This window comes from Canis aureus, chromosome 2, assembly GCF_053574225.1.
Source record: "Canis aureus isolate CA01 chromosome 2, VMU_Caureus_v.1.0, whole genome shotgun sequence".
Taxonomy (NCBI): Eukaryota; Metazoa; Chordata; class Mammalia; order Carnivora; family Canidae; genus Canis; species Canis aureus.
The window spans coordinates 31,295,534-31,312,277 of NC_135612.1; the positions used below are offsets into that span (position 1 = coordinate 31,295,534).

Here is a 16,744-nt window from a genome sequence, read left to right on the forward strand (position 1 = left end):
GAGAGAGGCAGAGACACAGGTAGAGGGAGAAGCAGGTTCCCTGCAGGGAGCCTGACGTGGGACTCGATTTTGGGTCTCCAGGATCACGCCCTGGGCCGAAGTCGGCGCTAAACCACTGAGCTACCCAGGCTGCCCGACAGGTATGTCTTTTAAGTAATTCATATAACTTGGAAGGAAAGTACGATGATAATTTAATATTATTTAACTGAAATTTGTTTCATTCAAAAGTATTTGTATGTTTCTAATCTGCTAAGCTCTAAGCTAAAAATGGGGAAGCACCAATGAAAAGGAAATCATCCTTCAAGGAGCTTAATCTAATGAGAGCCATGAAATAGGTAATACGTATATAATAACAGCTGTTTGGGGGCACCTGTAAGTGGCTCAGTCAGTTAAGCATCTGCTTTCAGCTCAGGTCATAATCCCAGGGTCCTGGAATCAAGCCATGGATCAGGCTCCCTGCTTAGCAAGGAATCTGCTTCTCCCTCTCCCTCTGCTGCTCCCCTTGCTTGTGCACACTCTCTCCAATAAATAAATAAAATCTTAAAAAGAAGCTATTTGATAGCAGAATTGTTTAACTTTGATTTCTAATGTCGTTCCATTATTTCAGCTGAATAATAGAAAATTAATATTTAGTTGTGATGATTTTTCTTGGTTACCTGTAATAATCCCTTCTATTATAGAAGTGTACTTAATTGTTAGTTGGTCATGTCTAAGAGGATCAGAAATTGTAAGATTAAACAATTTTAGTTACTAACAATGTTAAATCTATTCATTGAAGATGTTTGCTTACGTTAATAGGCCCTTGTGTGTAATTTCACATGCTTTTTCATTTTCCCTTAAATTCTTTGAATATAATTCTGTGCTGTATATTTTGGTTGTGTTCAGTTTTTAAAATTAGGTTATAGCATAAATATGATGTGCACCAATCCTAAGTGTACTGCTTGATGATTTTTGTGCGTATATGTACACCCCTTTAATCACTACTTAGATTAAGGTAAAGAATTTTTATAATGCCCCGGAAGGTTCCTACATGCCTCTTCCTGGTCCATACCATACCACCGTCTAGATGTGACCATATACATGCCTGTGTTTGTTTTCCCTCAGCATTGACTATGAGATTCATTCATGTTGTTACATTTACTGGTAGTTTATTCTTTTTTTATTGTTTTATTTCATTGTATGACTTCAATTTGTTTATCAGTTTTTCTTGTTGGTAGATACTTATGTTTTTATATTTTGGCTACTGCGAATAAAGCTGTGTATTCCTGTTCATAGCTTTTGGTGGATACGCACTCATTTCTCTTGGGCATGTATCTAGTAGTAGAATTGTTGGTTCATGGGGTATATGCTAGCTGTAGTGTAGCTACACTAGTGTAGCTAGTGTAGTGCCAATATCCATATTGGCAGTTTTCCCAAGTGATTATCCATTTATACTTCCACCAGAATTGATGAGAATTCATTTGCTCTTCACTCTTGGCAGCACTTGGTATTATCAAGTTTTTGCAGGTTTTCTTTGTTTTTTAATTTTAGCTATCCTGGTAGATCTGTAGACCCTCTTTCCCTTGAGTACGCAGAAATTAGCCATTGGGTCTAATGAAATAATTCACTGATTTGCATGAGCTTAATTCAGATAGGATATTTGGAAGTAGTTAGCTTTGTGTGAATTCATGTAGACTTTAATTTAACCTTTAAGTATTTGAGGTAAGGAAATAAAGGCATTTAGATTCCTTACAAGCTTGTTAGAGTTCTGTTATCAGATTTGACCAGTATAGTCCATTGTTGTAGAAATAAGTTTGAGACTGGTGCCAAGGCCAACCTTTTTCTTTTAAGTGTTGACCTTGGGTCTTTTACCCTCTTAAAGTTCTGGATTAAAGGAGAAGATTAAAGTAAAAATCTAAGCCCTTTTTCAGCCCTGAAATAATTTTAGCCAGCAGTGGGAAAGTACCAGAAATTTATCTTTCTTAGAATATATTTTAGCATTCATTGATTTCACCTATTGATTGAGTTGCTTTCTTTCTTTAAAGCAAAATAGAATTTTTTATAGGGGAAAACAAACATGAATACATTGTGTTTCTGTGGTCTTTTCTTTGTTTCTACCTATATGGTAGATTTTAGTGATGATTTAAATGATAACTTGTGTGTAATATGTAGCTCAGAGAAAAGTCTTTTCTTGGGCAGAATACTCATTTGTCACAGGAATGGAGAGGGGTTGTTATTGTTGTTTGGCCACTTCAAATGATAATTTTTCACTTTCTTTTTTTTTAATAGGAAGTTGAGAAGAGAAGAAGAATAGAGGAAGCATACAAAAATGCCATGACAGAACTGAAGAAAAAATCCCACTTTGGAGGGCCAGATTATGAGGTATGAAGTTATATTTTTAGTTCAGAAGAAGGAAAATATAGGCCATATCTGTCACAAAAGTGATTAATTTTTAAATAATGCTTTTATCACCTTTAAGTATTCTAGATATGTAATATATTCTTCAGTGTTTATTTTGATTAAATATGTATTTCATGATAAATGTTAGGCTTACTCTGAAATAGATTTTTTTTTTATTGACTACAAAATTTAGTGTAGGTTTGTCAAAGACTCATTTATTAGGCCTGTCTGCATTATAGGACAAGTTTTTATCTATCCTATGAGGACAATAATTTTAATGTTATCTTCTTTTTTTAATAAAAGCAACTTATGGAGGGAAACCCTGAGTACTATACAGACAAAAAGATTTTAGCTGTATGTATTGGGAGGTCCTGTCCATAGCAGAACTTGAACTGTCCTCATTGCCTTGTCCTTATTGTTTGAAAATATCTAAAACTAACTTTTTTCTTCTTTTGTTTCTTTATTAGGCAATTAGTAAATTCTCCTCCGTATGCACACACAGACGTTAATATTTTATAAGCTGTTTTTCCATGGTATTTCTTTAGAGGGAAAAAGATATAAGAAATGTATTTGGTAATAGTCCCTAACATTGTTGGTATTTCTGAAATGCTTATTTTAAAAATGGAGTGTTAAAGAAGAATCATTGAGATAGAAGTAGAACGTTAAAATAATTATGGTTAGTTTATATTTAAGAAAATAGAAGAGGGGTGCCTGGGTGGCTCAGTCATTTAAGCGTCCAACTCTTGGTCTCCACTCAGGTCAGAATCTCATGGATCTCATGGATCTTGAGATCAAGCCCCAAGTTGGGCTCCATTCTCAGCAGAGTCAGCTTGAAGATTGTCTACCTCTGCCACTTGCCTACTCTCTTGCACACACACAGTCTGTCTCAAATAAATGGATAAATCTTAAAAAAAAAAAAAAAAAAAGAAAAATTTCTCACCGTTTTTATCTTAGAAAGGAAAAAAAAATAGAGTTGCTATTGACTATGTTTTATGTTGGAATTGATTTCCACGTGTGGAAATTCATAATGATGAGACTTGAGCTGTAATACTTCAGAATTATTAAGCTGTCAATTATTCCTCCTAGAATGTGTAAAAATCATATAATTAGATACCCTCAGGGTTTTAAAAAGGAAGGTAACTAGAATACAAGCTATTACAATTTTAAATTTTATCCTGAAGCTAAGCAGATTGTTTTTGCTATTTTTGGTTTATTTCGTGGGTGGACTTTTTAAATTACCTATTTTTTTTCATATTATAAGTAAAACCAGATGTTCATATAGGAAGATTATAGAAAATACAAAAAAAAAAGCCTTTGTGTTTAACAATATATGGTACCAGTTTATCTCCTCCCAGCCATATATATACACATGTAATTGTATGCTTGTTTATGTTTACTTCTGTCCACAAGGGTTTTGGGCAGGGAAGAGGGATGGGAAAGAGCAGAATGGAAGAAGGAGGGGCATTGTACTAATAAGTACATTTGTTAGCTAGTTTCAGATATTAAATTGCGTATTTATTTATATGATTTAGGTAGACTTTCTTAAAAAAACTGTTTATTGATCATTTGTATTTCTTCTTTAATGACTCACCTATATTCCTTAACATTTTTATTTGGTTTGGGGATTTTTTTTTTCTCTAATTGATTTAGAAGATGTGAGGATTAACTTTTCATTCTTCAACAAATTTTTTCCCTTTTTAGTTTTTTAAACTTTTGATTGTGGGTTTTGCCATATAAAAGCTTTATACTTTCATGTAATTAATCACCTAGTCATTTGATGGACTTGTTTCTACATTTGGTTATCAAGCTTAAAAAAATTTCCCTACTTTAAATAATTGTATTTCCTGGGTTTTTAATTTTTTAATGATATCTTCTAAATATAAATATATGGCTAGTACATCTGGGTTTTTAAGATTATGGTATAATGTAAGAATCTGTATTTTATTTTAGTGGCATTTGTTGAATAAATGATTGTTTTTCCATCCATCTGAAATTTACCTCTCTCTTTCTCTTTTAATGAAGAAAATGGTTAAGGGTACTTCTTTTTTTTTTTCTCATTGACATCCTGTGGTATCAAGTTTAAATATACAGTGGCTTTTTTTTTTTTTAAGGTTTTATTTATTTATTCATGAGAGCCACAGAGAGAGAGGCAGAGCTAGAGGCAGAGCTACAGGCAGAGGGAGAAGCAGGCTCCATGTGGTGAGCCTGATGTGGGACTCGATCCCGGGACCCCAGGAACCTAAGATCACACCCTGAGCCGAAGGCAGGCACTCAACCACTGAGCCACCCAGACATCCCTAAATATATAGTTCTTAAATGAAGTAGGGCTTTAGGGCCTCTGTTTTTTATATTTTTTTCCCCTTCCTTTTGATGTTTTGAGCTATCTATATTTTCTTGTGTGAGTACTACATTTGCATGGGTTTTAGACACTGATTCAGTTCTTATCAAACATTTATGATGTTCTAATTATTGAACAAAACTTAAATGTTTCATTTGTAGCTTCAGAAATTACTTTTTAATATTAAATTCATTCCTTAAGTTTTACTATAAATGTAAGACATTGTACAAGGCATGAGGATCTCACTTGAGGGCCCTTACCTGAGTATATAATGGGAAGACAGACTAATTACCAAACAGTTACAGAGCACTGTTAGCACTGAGAGGTTTTTGAGTCAGGGATAGCCTCACAGAGAAAACAACATTTTAGCTGAAACCTTAAGAATGAGTAGACTGAGTAGCTATTAGCCAGGTGAATAGCAGAGTGTTGACTTGTAGGAGCTGAGAAGGAAAACATTTGGAAGCCAGAAGCACAAAAATAAATAAATAAATAAACAGACAAACAAACAAATAAATAATAAATCCCGCACGTGAAGTTTTCAGGTTTACAGTTTAGAAAAATCATTCTTGCTCCCTGCAGTGAGGACAATGGATTGAAGTTGACAGTGGTGAACTAGGGGCTTCCAAGACTTTTTCAGTCTTGTAGGTGAGAATTAAAGATAGCCTAAATTAAAAAAGAACAGTAGGAATAGACACTGATAAACTTAGATATTTAGAAAGTAGGATTATAGGGTATGGTGATTGAATGAGGGGAGTGGGAGGAATCCAGGAAGGCCTAGCCTTCTGCTGTTGTTAAGATTGGTGTAGAAGTAGAAGAAACAGGCTTTAGACATGTTGAATATGAACTGCAGCATTCACCTGAGGAGGTCTTAAGTATTACGGGATGCAAAGGGTCTAATAAAGAGGTAGATAGGCTGTGAATTTGGGAATCATCGCATGATGACTGAGGCCTTAGAAACAAGTAAGTGCTGTAGGGAGAGCAAGTGTGGAACCCTGAGGTACCCCCATATTTAAGGGGATTTAAAGAAGAGGCTTGGATAGAGAAGAATTGGGAAATTAGGAATCCAAGGTGGGAGAGAACTCTTTAGAGAGTCATTCACATAAGAAATACTGCACATGGGGAAGTCAGATGAAGACTGGTGTGTCCCATAGATCTAGCAATGATTTAGCAATCTTTTCCTAGGGAGGCATGATGAGACAAAAAGGGTTTTGTTTTGTTTTGTTTTTTGTTGTTGTTGTTGTTGTTGCTTTTTAATTTAAGGGAAATTTTTTTCTGTTTTCTTAACTAATTCTTTCTCCCATGTGTTTGAATAGGAAGGGCCAAACAGTCTGATTAATGAAGAAGAGTTCTTTGATGCTGTTGAAGCTGCTCTTGACAGACAAGATAAAATAGAAGAACAGGTAATATCTTATTAAAAACTCTAACAGTAGGCATTCCTTGATGTATGTTGTTTTATATAAATAGAATTTGGAAACTGTGACCATAATAGAAATGAACCTAGAAAATGAACTGTGTCTACATTGAGTCACAAATGTAGAAGAATCTTTACACTCAGTTCCTTCACTGACGAATTTCTAAGCAATAGGAGACCACTGATTGCTTAAAGGAATCTTACATGATTAACAGGAGACTAAATGAAAATAGTCTTCCTAATAACCCCGTAAAGTATCCAACTTTGTATAAAAACAAGCATATGTTTAATATGAGTGAAGCAGTCTCTGAATTTCTCCGTATCACAAGTACTGACCATATGAATTCACAAGGAAGAGGACCAAGAATTTAATTAACTCCTTTATTGCTTTCCCTACCTTACCCTTTTAAGTTAGTTAGTTAGTTATCACACACACACACACAGAGGCAGAGAGAGAAGCAGGCTCCATGCAGGGATCCCTACACGGGACTCAGTTCCGGGACTGTGGGATCATGAAGGCAGATGCTCAGCCACTGAGCCACCCAGGCACCCCCCCTACCTTACCCTTGATATCTTCCTCACTTTTAACTTCCCTCAGTATTTTATCATTACCAAATTCACAACAGTTATACCCAGCTCTTTCTGTGGAGATTGAAGGAAAACATTTCTTAAATCCTTCAACTGTAGTCTCAGGATTAATATTCTATTCTTTGCCTCCTTTTAATTCTGCAACAATGCAGTTACCATATATTACCACTAGATGGTACTTGCAGGTGAATTTTAATTACTCTTCTCAGGGCTTTAAGCAACTTGCAAATAAATTCCTGGGTGTATCAATAACACTACAAATGAACTTGCATAGAAAAGTTGGTTTTTTCGTTCCTTGTCATTGCTAAGGTAGTCCTGTCCATTATGCATATTTACTGCTCTGTTTCTATTTCACCTGCAATAGTGACTTTTGCTTTTCATGTTTATTTTTCATTATTTTTTTCTGAATGAGTGATAAAAAGTTTTTGTTACATTAATTCATAAAGCTTGTTACTTATTTTTTAATGCCACAAAAATATGCTATTCAATGTCTAATAAGAATGGAAACTTTCAGTTCTTAAATGAGCTCCAGTTTTGGATGCCTAAAGTATCATCTGAGGGAGTATCTTTGTGTTTGGCTTTTAAAATGTTTTGTTTTGTTTTTCTTCACTGTGATGTTTTTTGTTTAGTTTTTGTTTTAATCTATTATTTATTGTGCTATTTGAGGGGAGAGTAGTGTACTGTTTTGGGAAGAGTAGGTCAAGACAACTTCAATCTTAGTCTTGTCAGTGACTAACTATGTAGCTATAAACTTATTGCTTCAATTCTCTGGGTCTTGGTTTTCTAATACGTAAAACAAGGAGTTACACAAGATGATTCAAATGGTCTCTTCTGGCTCTAAAATGCTACTCTACGGAATATCAATACAGTGGTTGAGTCAGATTTCTGGAATTTAAGAGGATTGATGAAAACTTTTGTAAACTTAAGAAAAAAGGAGTATTTGTGGGACTGCTTAATTTCAGTCTCTTCTTGATGCTGTGGTAGATACTTTACAAAGCAGGTCATTAAACAGACCCTGATTTTCCTTGCCTAATGGGCATGTTGATATCACAGAGATAATTATAATGTGGTAATGCTCTGGAGTAGTAAGTTTCAGTAACCCATGAAATTAGTTCCTAAGATTCAGATCATTTTCCTTGTTGTATGCAGTAGATTTTGCACAGGCCTCCTGTCAGCACAGCCATTACTTAGGAACTCTTCAGTGAGACATTTTTGAGTTTACATTGTTCTACATTATTTACCAACACAAAGAAAGATATTTTTAGTAAAGTGGTGAGTGAGGAAGGAGATCTTAGTAGTTCTGTTCAGATACCATTGAACAGAAATTACCACTTGTCTTCTGCATAGTTAGTAGATGAGCACACACACAACACAGCACAACTTCTGGTATGTTATATTTAGTAGATACTGAATAATTCAAGTGAGAAGGAACAGGAGGAGGAAGGTTAAAAGGTTAAAGGGCAGCTTGACACGAGTGACACAGCCGGTTGAAGACCGAATTCCTTCATGGAAAGGAGATAAAGATATCCATGCTATATGTTCTTTGTAACATAACTGAAGCAAACAATGACAATGGTTCAAATGGTATGGCTCTGTACAACCCTGATGAAGTGGAGTGATTGGAATAATCTGACCAGAGTTTGGATAAAAGAAATTATTTCAAGAGCATCAAGAGCAGGGTTAATAAAGATTCTTGGTAAAAGTACTAAAGCATTAATTGTTGGTAGGTTATATTACCCATCCTTAAGCTGCAAAGTACACTTTTAAAATCTTCCCACCTAACATTATATATTTTCTTAGTCACAGAGTGAAAAGGTCAGATTGCACTGGCCTACATCCATGCCATCTGGAGATGCCTTTTCTTCTGTGGGGACTCATAGATTTGTCCAAAAGGTAAGCTAATGTCAGAATTTACTGAAAATCCATATTATTCTTCACGGTTGATGGAACTATATTGTTGTATAAGTTTTTCCTTTTCTTGAATTTGGGAATGAGTTTTTTTTATATATTATATGCTTTCTTTCATATACATCTTCCAAAAGAGTTAGAAATCTTATGAATATAATGTTCTTTCTTTTTTGTTTAACGGGAAAGGGGGCTGGGGATAGGGAATGGCTAGTCCAAAATAGTTAACTAGAAGTGTAGCCAGTTATATTAAATCACTTTTTTCTCTGGAGTTAAGTGATATTATTTTGAATTATTGGAAGCACTGCATTCTTTTTAGAAAGAATTTGGAGCATAAACCATAATAGGTGCATGAAGTCAGCACTTGCTGTTGAGCTTGTTTCATATAGTGCTTTGTTCTCTCTTTATCTTGTGTTTGGAAGTTGGTACTGAATGCTCTGTTGTGCCTTTGTTCTGATTACTTGGTTTTTTCTTTGTCTGTCTCTGGTAGCCCTATAGTCGCTCTTCCTCCATGTCTTCCATTGATCTAGTCAGTGCCTCTGACGATGTTCACAGATTCAGCTCCCAGGTACCGTATGACTGTATGGAGTGGACTTAAGTCTTTCTGTGCTATATTTCAGCCTGCTTTCCCAGTTCCGAGATATCTTTTGGTTAGGCCACGTGTTTTGATTTTGAATTTTAAATAGTAACAATAAGCATTAAAAAGACCTTCCGTATCTACTAAATAGTTCCTCTGTCAGGCTTGCATGTGCCCTTTATAGTCTCTGCTGTGAATAGCTTGGAATTTTTCCATATAGGAGGTACTCCTAAAAGATTTCAAATTGAATTGAAACAAGCAGAAGATACCTGGTAGTATCTGTTTAAATATCATGTAGTATCTGTTTCCTCAAATAGGATTCAACAACTTTGATGAACATGGTTTACAGGATATGTTTGTTACAGCATAAAAGCAGATTTCAGCAGTCTCACTTCTAATTTAATTTAAAGTATCTCATAATTCAACAAGAAAATAGCTTTTTTAAATATTTGTCTCATTACTTTTGTCATACTAAGCTCCATTGAGCTGATTTGTATTTTCGTTATGCAAATTACCTTTGGATATTATAAATTAATATTCCTGTTCCTATGCATCATTAAGTATTTAGGAATTTAAGACAGGAAGCTAGATGCTTGTAGTCTCTGCCCTTAGATGCTTGTAGTCTCTGCCCTTATCATAAAGTCAAAGTATTATTGAAGGAATGCTTTTTAGTATCAGAATTAGTTTTTAAAGTTTTTGAATCCTTGTATCTTTGCCAGTCAGCTTTGTATCTTTATGGTGAATGTGTTTTATTGGATTGCATTATGCTATCTTATGTTGAGAAGCTGAGCTCTCTAGTTAGAATGACTGAGTTTAATCCTGGTTAGTTGCATGATCTTGAACAACTTTTCTAAGTCTTCTGTGCTTCACTTCTGTGATCTAGCTAGGACTGTGATGTGACTAGAGCCCGGCATGTTGTAAATGCTATATAAGTGTGAGCTTTATTAGCTATTATATAGCTATTTATTAGCTATTTATATAACAACATAATTTACTTGAATTCAAAATTTTCTACCTTATTTTTTCTATCAGAGTACACTTGACTCTCAAACAAAGGTGGGGGTTGGAGCGCCAGCCCTCCCCTCTCCATTCAGTCAAAAATCCACATAAAACTTTTGGCTTCCCAAAAACCTAACTATTAATAGTTAATAATAGTTTACAATAATATAAACAGTTGGTTAACATATATTTTATATGCTGTAATATCATATACTGTATTCTTACAATAAGGTAACTTAGAGAAAAGAAAATGTTATTAAGAAAATTGTAAGGAAGGGAAAATACATTTAGAGTATTGTACTATATTTATTGAAATAAATAACCTGTACATTTCAAACTGGTGCAAAATAGATTTTTTGACTTTTGCAGAACATTTTTTCTTCTTGAGCATTTTTGAAAAAGAGATGTATTAGTTCTGCTTCAGAAATCACCCAGAACCAAACTTATTCCAATATTTCTTAATTTTGTTCATTTATGCAGGCTTTTTAAAAAGCATCTCGTATTCATAATAAATCAGTGACAAACTAGATAATATAAGGAGACTTTGGTTTATTCTGCTAAACTCCACCTTGTATTAAAATAATAAAGTGGGATCCCTGGGTGGCGCAGCGGTTTGGCGCCTGCCTTTGGCCCAGGGCACGATCCTGGAGACCCGGGATCGAATCCCACGTCAGGCTCCCGGTGCATGGAGCCTGCTTCTCCCTCTGCCTGTGTCTCTGCCTCTCTCTCCCTCTCTCTGTGTGACTATCATAAATAAATAAAAATTAAAAAAAAATAAAAAATAAAATAAAATAATAAAGTGACACACTAAGGCTCATCAGTACTTGTCACCATTTTCCTTTAAGATTTTTTTTTTTTTTTTTTTTTTTTTTATTTATGATAGTCACAGAGAGAGAGAGAGAGAGGCAGAGGCACAGGCAGAGGGAGAAGCAGGCTCCATCCACCGGGAGCCCGACATGGGATTCGATCCCGGGTGTCCAGGATCGCGCCCTGGGCCAAAGGCAGGCGCTAAACCGCTGCGCCACCCAGAGATCCCCATTTTCCTTTAAATTATAGGAATACACATGCTATAAATGAAAATGTAATGAGAGCGGTAAAAAAGTATAAGTCGCTACAGGTGCTTAAGAGTTAAGGCTTCAGAATGCAGACCTTCGACCTAAGCTATAGAGCTTTAGAACAGCTAAAATTCTTCAAGTATACATAAATATATTACAGAGAGGCAGATGCTCAGATTTTTGTAAGACTGCCAAATTAGGGGGCAGCCCAGGTGGCTCAGCCGTTTAGCACCGCCTTCAGCCCAGGGCGTGATCCTGGAGACCTGGGGTCGAGTCCCACGTGGGATCCCTGCATGGAGCCTGCTTCTCCCTCTGCCTGGGTCTCTGCCTCTCTCTCTCTCTCTCTCTCTCTGTATTTCTCATGAATAAATAAATAAAATCTTAAAAAAAAAAAAAAAAAAAGACTGGGCAGCCCGGGTGGCTCAGCGGTTTAGCGCCATGTTCAGCCCAGGGCCTGATCCTGGAGTCCTGGGATCGAGTCCCACGTCGGGCTCCCTGCATGGAGCCTGCTTCTCCCTCTGCCTGTGTCTCTGCCCCCCCTCCTGTGTCTCATGAATAAATAAAATCTTAAAAAAAAAAAGACTGCTAAATTATAGCATACTTTTTAATATTTTACGTAACTTGTGTATAAGTTGAGAAAGATCTTTCATGGTGGGAATTTTTTCTAATATAAAGCTCGGGATTATTTACATTCTGTTTTTAGCTTTTAATTATTGTACTGTTTTATATGCCAAAAGAGGCAAAATTGAAGAAAAATGACATTGAGTTCTTCAAGTATTTATTGTCCTTGCTAAAGTATTTGTTGTCATTAGCAGACGTGGGCTCTGGCTGTTAAGCTCTCTCCACCGTTTATGTCCACAGTGACACCTTATTATTGTGGTAATCATTTAACCCCTCCCCTATTTGTTGTACAATAATACATTCGAATTTTAGCAGAACTAGAAAGTAAATAAAGTAATAGATCGCTATTAGTATTCTCATGCATAGCCTTTTCCCATGTGTATATAAAATCAGTCACATACTAATAAACACACATACTTTAATAGTTGCCTTTTTCTACCAAGAAATGTAATTTCATATACACTATTTTATAACCAGCTTTTTAAAAATAATTAAGCCCATTTCCCATCGGTAAATGTGAGTCTTTATCTCTTTGTCTTTTAATATGGATGTGCATGCAGGATTTACCTACTCACCTAATATTAAACATTTAGTGTATTTTCAGTTTGTCTATTCATTTATTTATAATAAATAAATAATATATTATAAGTAGTGCTACAGGAGCATCCTGACATATATACCATCCATGTGTGTGTGTGCATCTTTGTACACTAATCCACTTATTTCCTTAGAATACATTTCTAGAAGTAGAATTATTAAGACAAAAACTGTGCGTACTTCTGAGGACTTTTTTGTATTCTCATTGCCAAACTATTTCATTTAAAAAGTTGAACCAGCTACACTCCCAGTTCAGTTTTCTTTTGTTATGTTGACAGTGAATGTTGTAATTCAGTTAATTCTTGCTAGTCTTAGACTAAAAGTGGTATTTTTGCCTCTTGGCCTTCTGCATTTCTTCAGTGAATTGACTATTCATGTTCTGTCCATTTTTCTTTTGGGTTAACAGTGCACTGTTAATTTGTTACTAATAAATTGATCCATCCAACAAATCCCTCTGACTCTGTAACAATAAGTATAGTTGTATTCCTTTCACATGAGTAAGAGAAAAGAGATCTGACAAGTCTTTGAACCCTTCTAGACTTCTGTTCATTAGAATTTTGTTCATTACATTTTTGTTACATCATCAATAAAAATTTCTTTATTGATAATGTTAGAAAAATCCAGTTAGCCTCCTAAATTGGCACACTGCGTGACTCAAATGGGAGGTGGAAGAAAAGGCTAGACTTGGCATCCATCATCTCTTATTTTAAATATGTTCATTTTTCATAGTTCATTTACTGTGAAGATGCTGTATATGTCAGCTTATCATTTTCAACACTAGGTCCATAAAAAATCAAGGGCACGATTCCTGAAATTATGCTTCATCTAATTAAAACTAGTGAACACTACTAAATCAGATGAAACCTGCCTCAATGATTTTGACTCAGTCTGTTTTTTATAATGATAGCAGAAGTTACTATTAATATTTTGTAGTGTATCAAATTTTGAACCTAATAAAATGTTAAATTTGGCTTTTGTTGTTGTCATCCATCTTAATGGCCCCTTCCAGTTATTTTTGATATGCTGTCATAACTGAAAACAATAAACAAAGCAGATCATTGGGGTAAATTTAAAGTGTCAGTGTGATCACAAATGCCTGAGTCACTGCCCCAATAGTAACACTTAATACTTCAGATTTTATTGTAGTGAACATGAAATAAGTTATAGTGAGATTTTACCCGTTATCACCTCTCTCCTTAATCTCCATGTTATTACATCAGGGAAGATGCCCTAATGGATAAAGATTCCATGATAAAAACTTTGCAGGGATGGTTACTCCAGTATTCCTCTTGTTTATTTATTGAACTTTTTCAAGCCCTCTTAACTCAGGAAAGTACATAAGAACAAAAGACTAAACACTTTTCCTAGATGCAGTGGTAACTAGGGTAGGAATGCCATTTTTCACCTATCTAGAAAGACAAAAAAATTTATTTATTTATTTATTTATTTATTTATTTATTTATTTATTTATACATACTTATTTATTTATCTATTTATTTTTTAAAGATTTTATTTATTCATTCATGACGGACACAGAGAAAGAGGCAGAGACACTGGCAGAGGGAGAAGCAGTCCCCCTGCAGGGAGCCTCTGGTGGGACTTGATTCTGGAACCCCGAGGTCATGCCCTGAGCCAAAGGCAGGCACTAAACCACTGGGCCACACAGGGATCATCCCCAGAAGGATCATTTTAAATATGCTTACTGTACTTTGTTTTAACCTATGTGAACAGCTATCACTTTATATTTGTGGAATCTAGTGTCTTTGGGACCAGAACACAAAAATATCTTCTCATTATTCAAACATTTGAAATAACTAATCAGGAGTAAGCTCCCAAACAAAAACAAAATTACCTGCATACTCTCCAACAAAAGAGCTTACGTGGCAGTGTTTTTTTGAAACAGAACTCTTTGTTTTTAAAGATTTTATTTATTTACTAGAGATGCACAGAGAGAGGCAGAGGGAGGAGCAGGCTCCCTGTGGGGAGCCTGATGTGGGACTCGATCCCAGGACCCCAGGATCACGACCTGAGCCAAAGGCAGATGCTCAACCACTGAGCCACCCAGGCACCTAGAACTCTTTGTTTCTTAACAGAGTAAAATCCTGCATTCTTTCACAAGTAGTCTAGTTAAAGTAGGTCTTACTCCTGGGAAGCATTTCTTTCTGCTTTTAATCTCACAATGTAGGTGTTCTTAACTCCTAGTGCCCCATTTATAAAGTACATATTAAGATCTTTGGATCTAAAAAGGGTAAAATTTTTTCCCAATCACCATATGGCACAGACAAATGAATCAAGCCAGTGCTACAGCGGTGGTTTTATTTATGCATACTAACTGGAGCTTCTTTATTCCTTTCTCTTTGGGAATTCAGGTACGTTTTGTATGTCTTTATAATTTGGAAATCTTGCATTAGTCCTCCTTACTCAGAGCAGATTTCAAAATCAGAGGTACACACATTTTTCCAGGCAGACCCCTAGAGTCATATTTTGTAGCAAAGTGTAGAATATGGGGCACTTGGCTGGCTCAGCTAGAAGAGCAAGGGACTCTTGATCTGGGGATCATGAGTTCGAGCTCTATGTTGGGTGTAGAAATTACTTAAATAAATGCTTTAAAACAAAAAAAATTTTTAAGGGCAGCCCGGGTGGCTCAGCGGTTTAGCGCCACCTTCAGCCCAGGGCGTGATCCTGGAGAGCCAGGATTGAGTCCCATGTCAGGCTCCCAGCATGGAGCCTGCTTCTCCCTCTGCCAATGCCCGCCCCCGCCCCCCCCGCCCCCCCCCCCCCCGTGTCTCATGAATAAATAAAATTAAAAAAATAATAATAGAATTTTTTAAATTACAGAACGTACTATTAGTCACATTTTTAGATTTCTTTCAAGTCTGTAGCCCAACACCATTCACATTGTTTTGAGGACTATGAATAAGAGTATAAAATGTTATGTTAGTGTTTTATTTAGTAGAAAAATAGATTGTAGAACCTCAATATAAAATTTTTCTCAAAAACATTTTTATAATTTTTACAAATTAGGGAGACATTAAAGCCATACCTACAAACAAAAATGCACTCTGAAATCTGGAAAACTTTATGTAGTAGAAGTACATGATGCTACTGTAATATATTGATAACATCCTTTTGCGTGGAAAAATTTTACCCCAGAGTTAATAATTTTAGCATTTTTTTGTCTCAAAACCATTAATATATTTATTTCAAAATATTTGTACACTATTCTTATTCTATTCTGTATCCCTAATAAACATAGTAAATTTTATCTAAGATAAGTAAACTTAGGAATAAATCAAGTGGAAGTATAATATACTATTTCCAACTCTTTCCTGCCTTCTCTAATGTACTTATTATATAAAATGAAATTATAAGTAAAAGATTAGAAAATGGAGCTTAGAAAAAGTGTCTTTGAATAGATGATAAAGAAGCAACTCCTTCAGAAACCATCTTTTTATCACTTCACTTCTTTTTAAAAACATTTCAGGGCAGCCCTGGTGGCGCAGCGGTTTAGTGCCGCTGCAGCCCAGGGTGTGATCCTGGAGACCCAAGATCAAGTCCCACGTTGGGCTCCCTGCATGGAGCCTGCATCTCCCTCTGCCTGTGTCTCTGCCTCTCTCTCTTTCTCTCTCTCTCTCTCTCTCTCTCGGTGTTGCTCATGAATAAATGAATAAAAATCTATTAAAAAAATAAAAATATTTAAAACTAAGAGTTTGCAAATAGCACTCACATGAAATCTTACCAACAAATGTGATTGTGGATTCTCAGAGTGTGAAATACTCAGTTTTGTTTATATAAGATGTATAGGAGTAATTTATGATAGTTAAAAGCACAGATTTTACTTAAATTTCAGTAAAAAGACTAATTTAGTTAATTTAAAAGAAGATACTAAAAGATGATTATTTGCAAATGTTTGTATATATAAATATTTCATTTTCCCTAAAAGAATGTAAAACAGTGAAATTGGAGTCAAATAAATGGGGGATTGGTTTTTTTTTTTTTTTTTTAACTTGGTTTATAATCATGGTAGAAGTGAAGTTTGTTAGTGAAGTAATGAAAGTTATCTTGTCATATAACAAACTTTCTATTAATCTTTATAGTCTTAAACATAGAACTACTGGACTAGATCCATTTCTTTGTGTCCCTTTTACCCTTAGTGTCACATGATTTTATGTTTTAAGATATTATCTCTATAAGGAAACATTTTATGGTAAAGAAAGGAATTTTTTTTCCAGAAAATGCTTATTTTGCTCACTTGATGAACTTTAGGCCAATAT

The 16,744-nt window shown here is 35.2% G+C and overlaps 1 protein-coding gene across 4 annotated transcripts in view; it reads left to right on the forward strand.

Moving 5' to 3' along the window:
* CERT1 (ceramide transporter 1) overlaps positions 1-16,744 on the forward strand; it is a 105,334-nt gene that overhangs the window by 71,767 nt on the left and 16,823 nt on the right. Inside the window, exons 8-11 of one of the 4 annotated variants that reach the window (XM_077867857.1) lie at positions 2,269-2,361; positions 6,031-6,117; positions 8,523-8,609; positions 9,112-9,189. In XM_077867857.1, coding sequence (XP_077723983.1) covers positions 2,269-2,361; positions 6,031-6,117; positions 8,523-8,609; positions 9,112-9,189 — 345 coding nt within the window. Of the gene's footprint in view, positions 1-2,268; positions 2,362-6,030; positions 6,118-8,516; positions 8,610-9,111; positions 9,190-16,744 lie in introns of all 4 variants that reach the window. The other 3 variants (XM_077867850.1, XM_077867870.1, XM_077867864.1) reach the window with 3 other exon arrangements.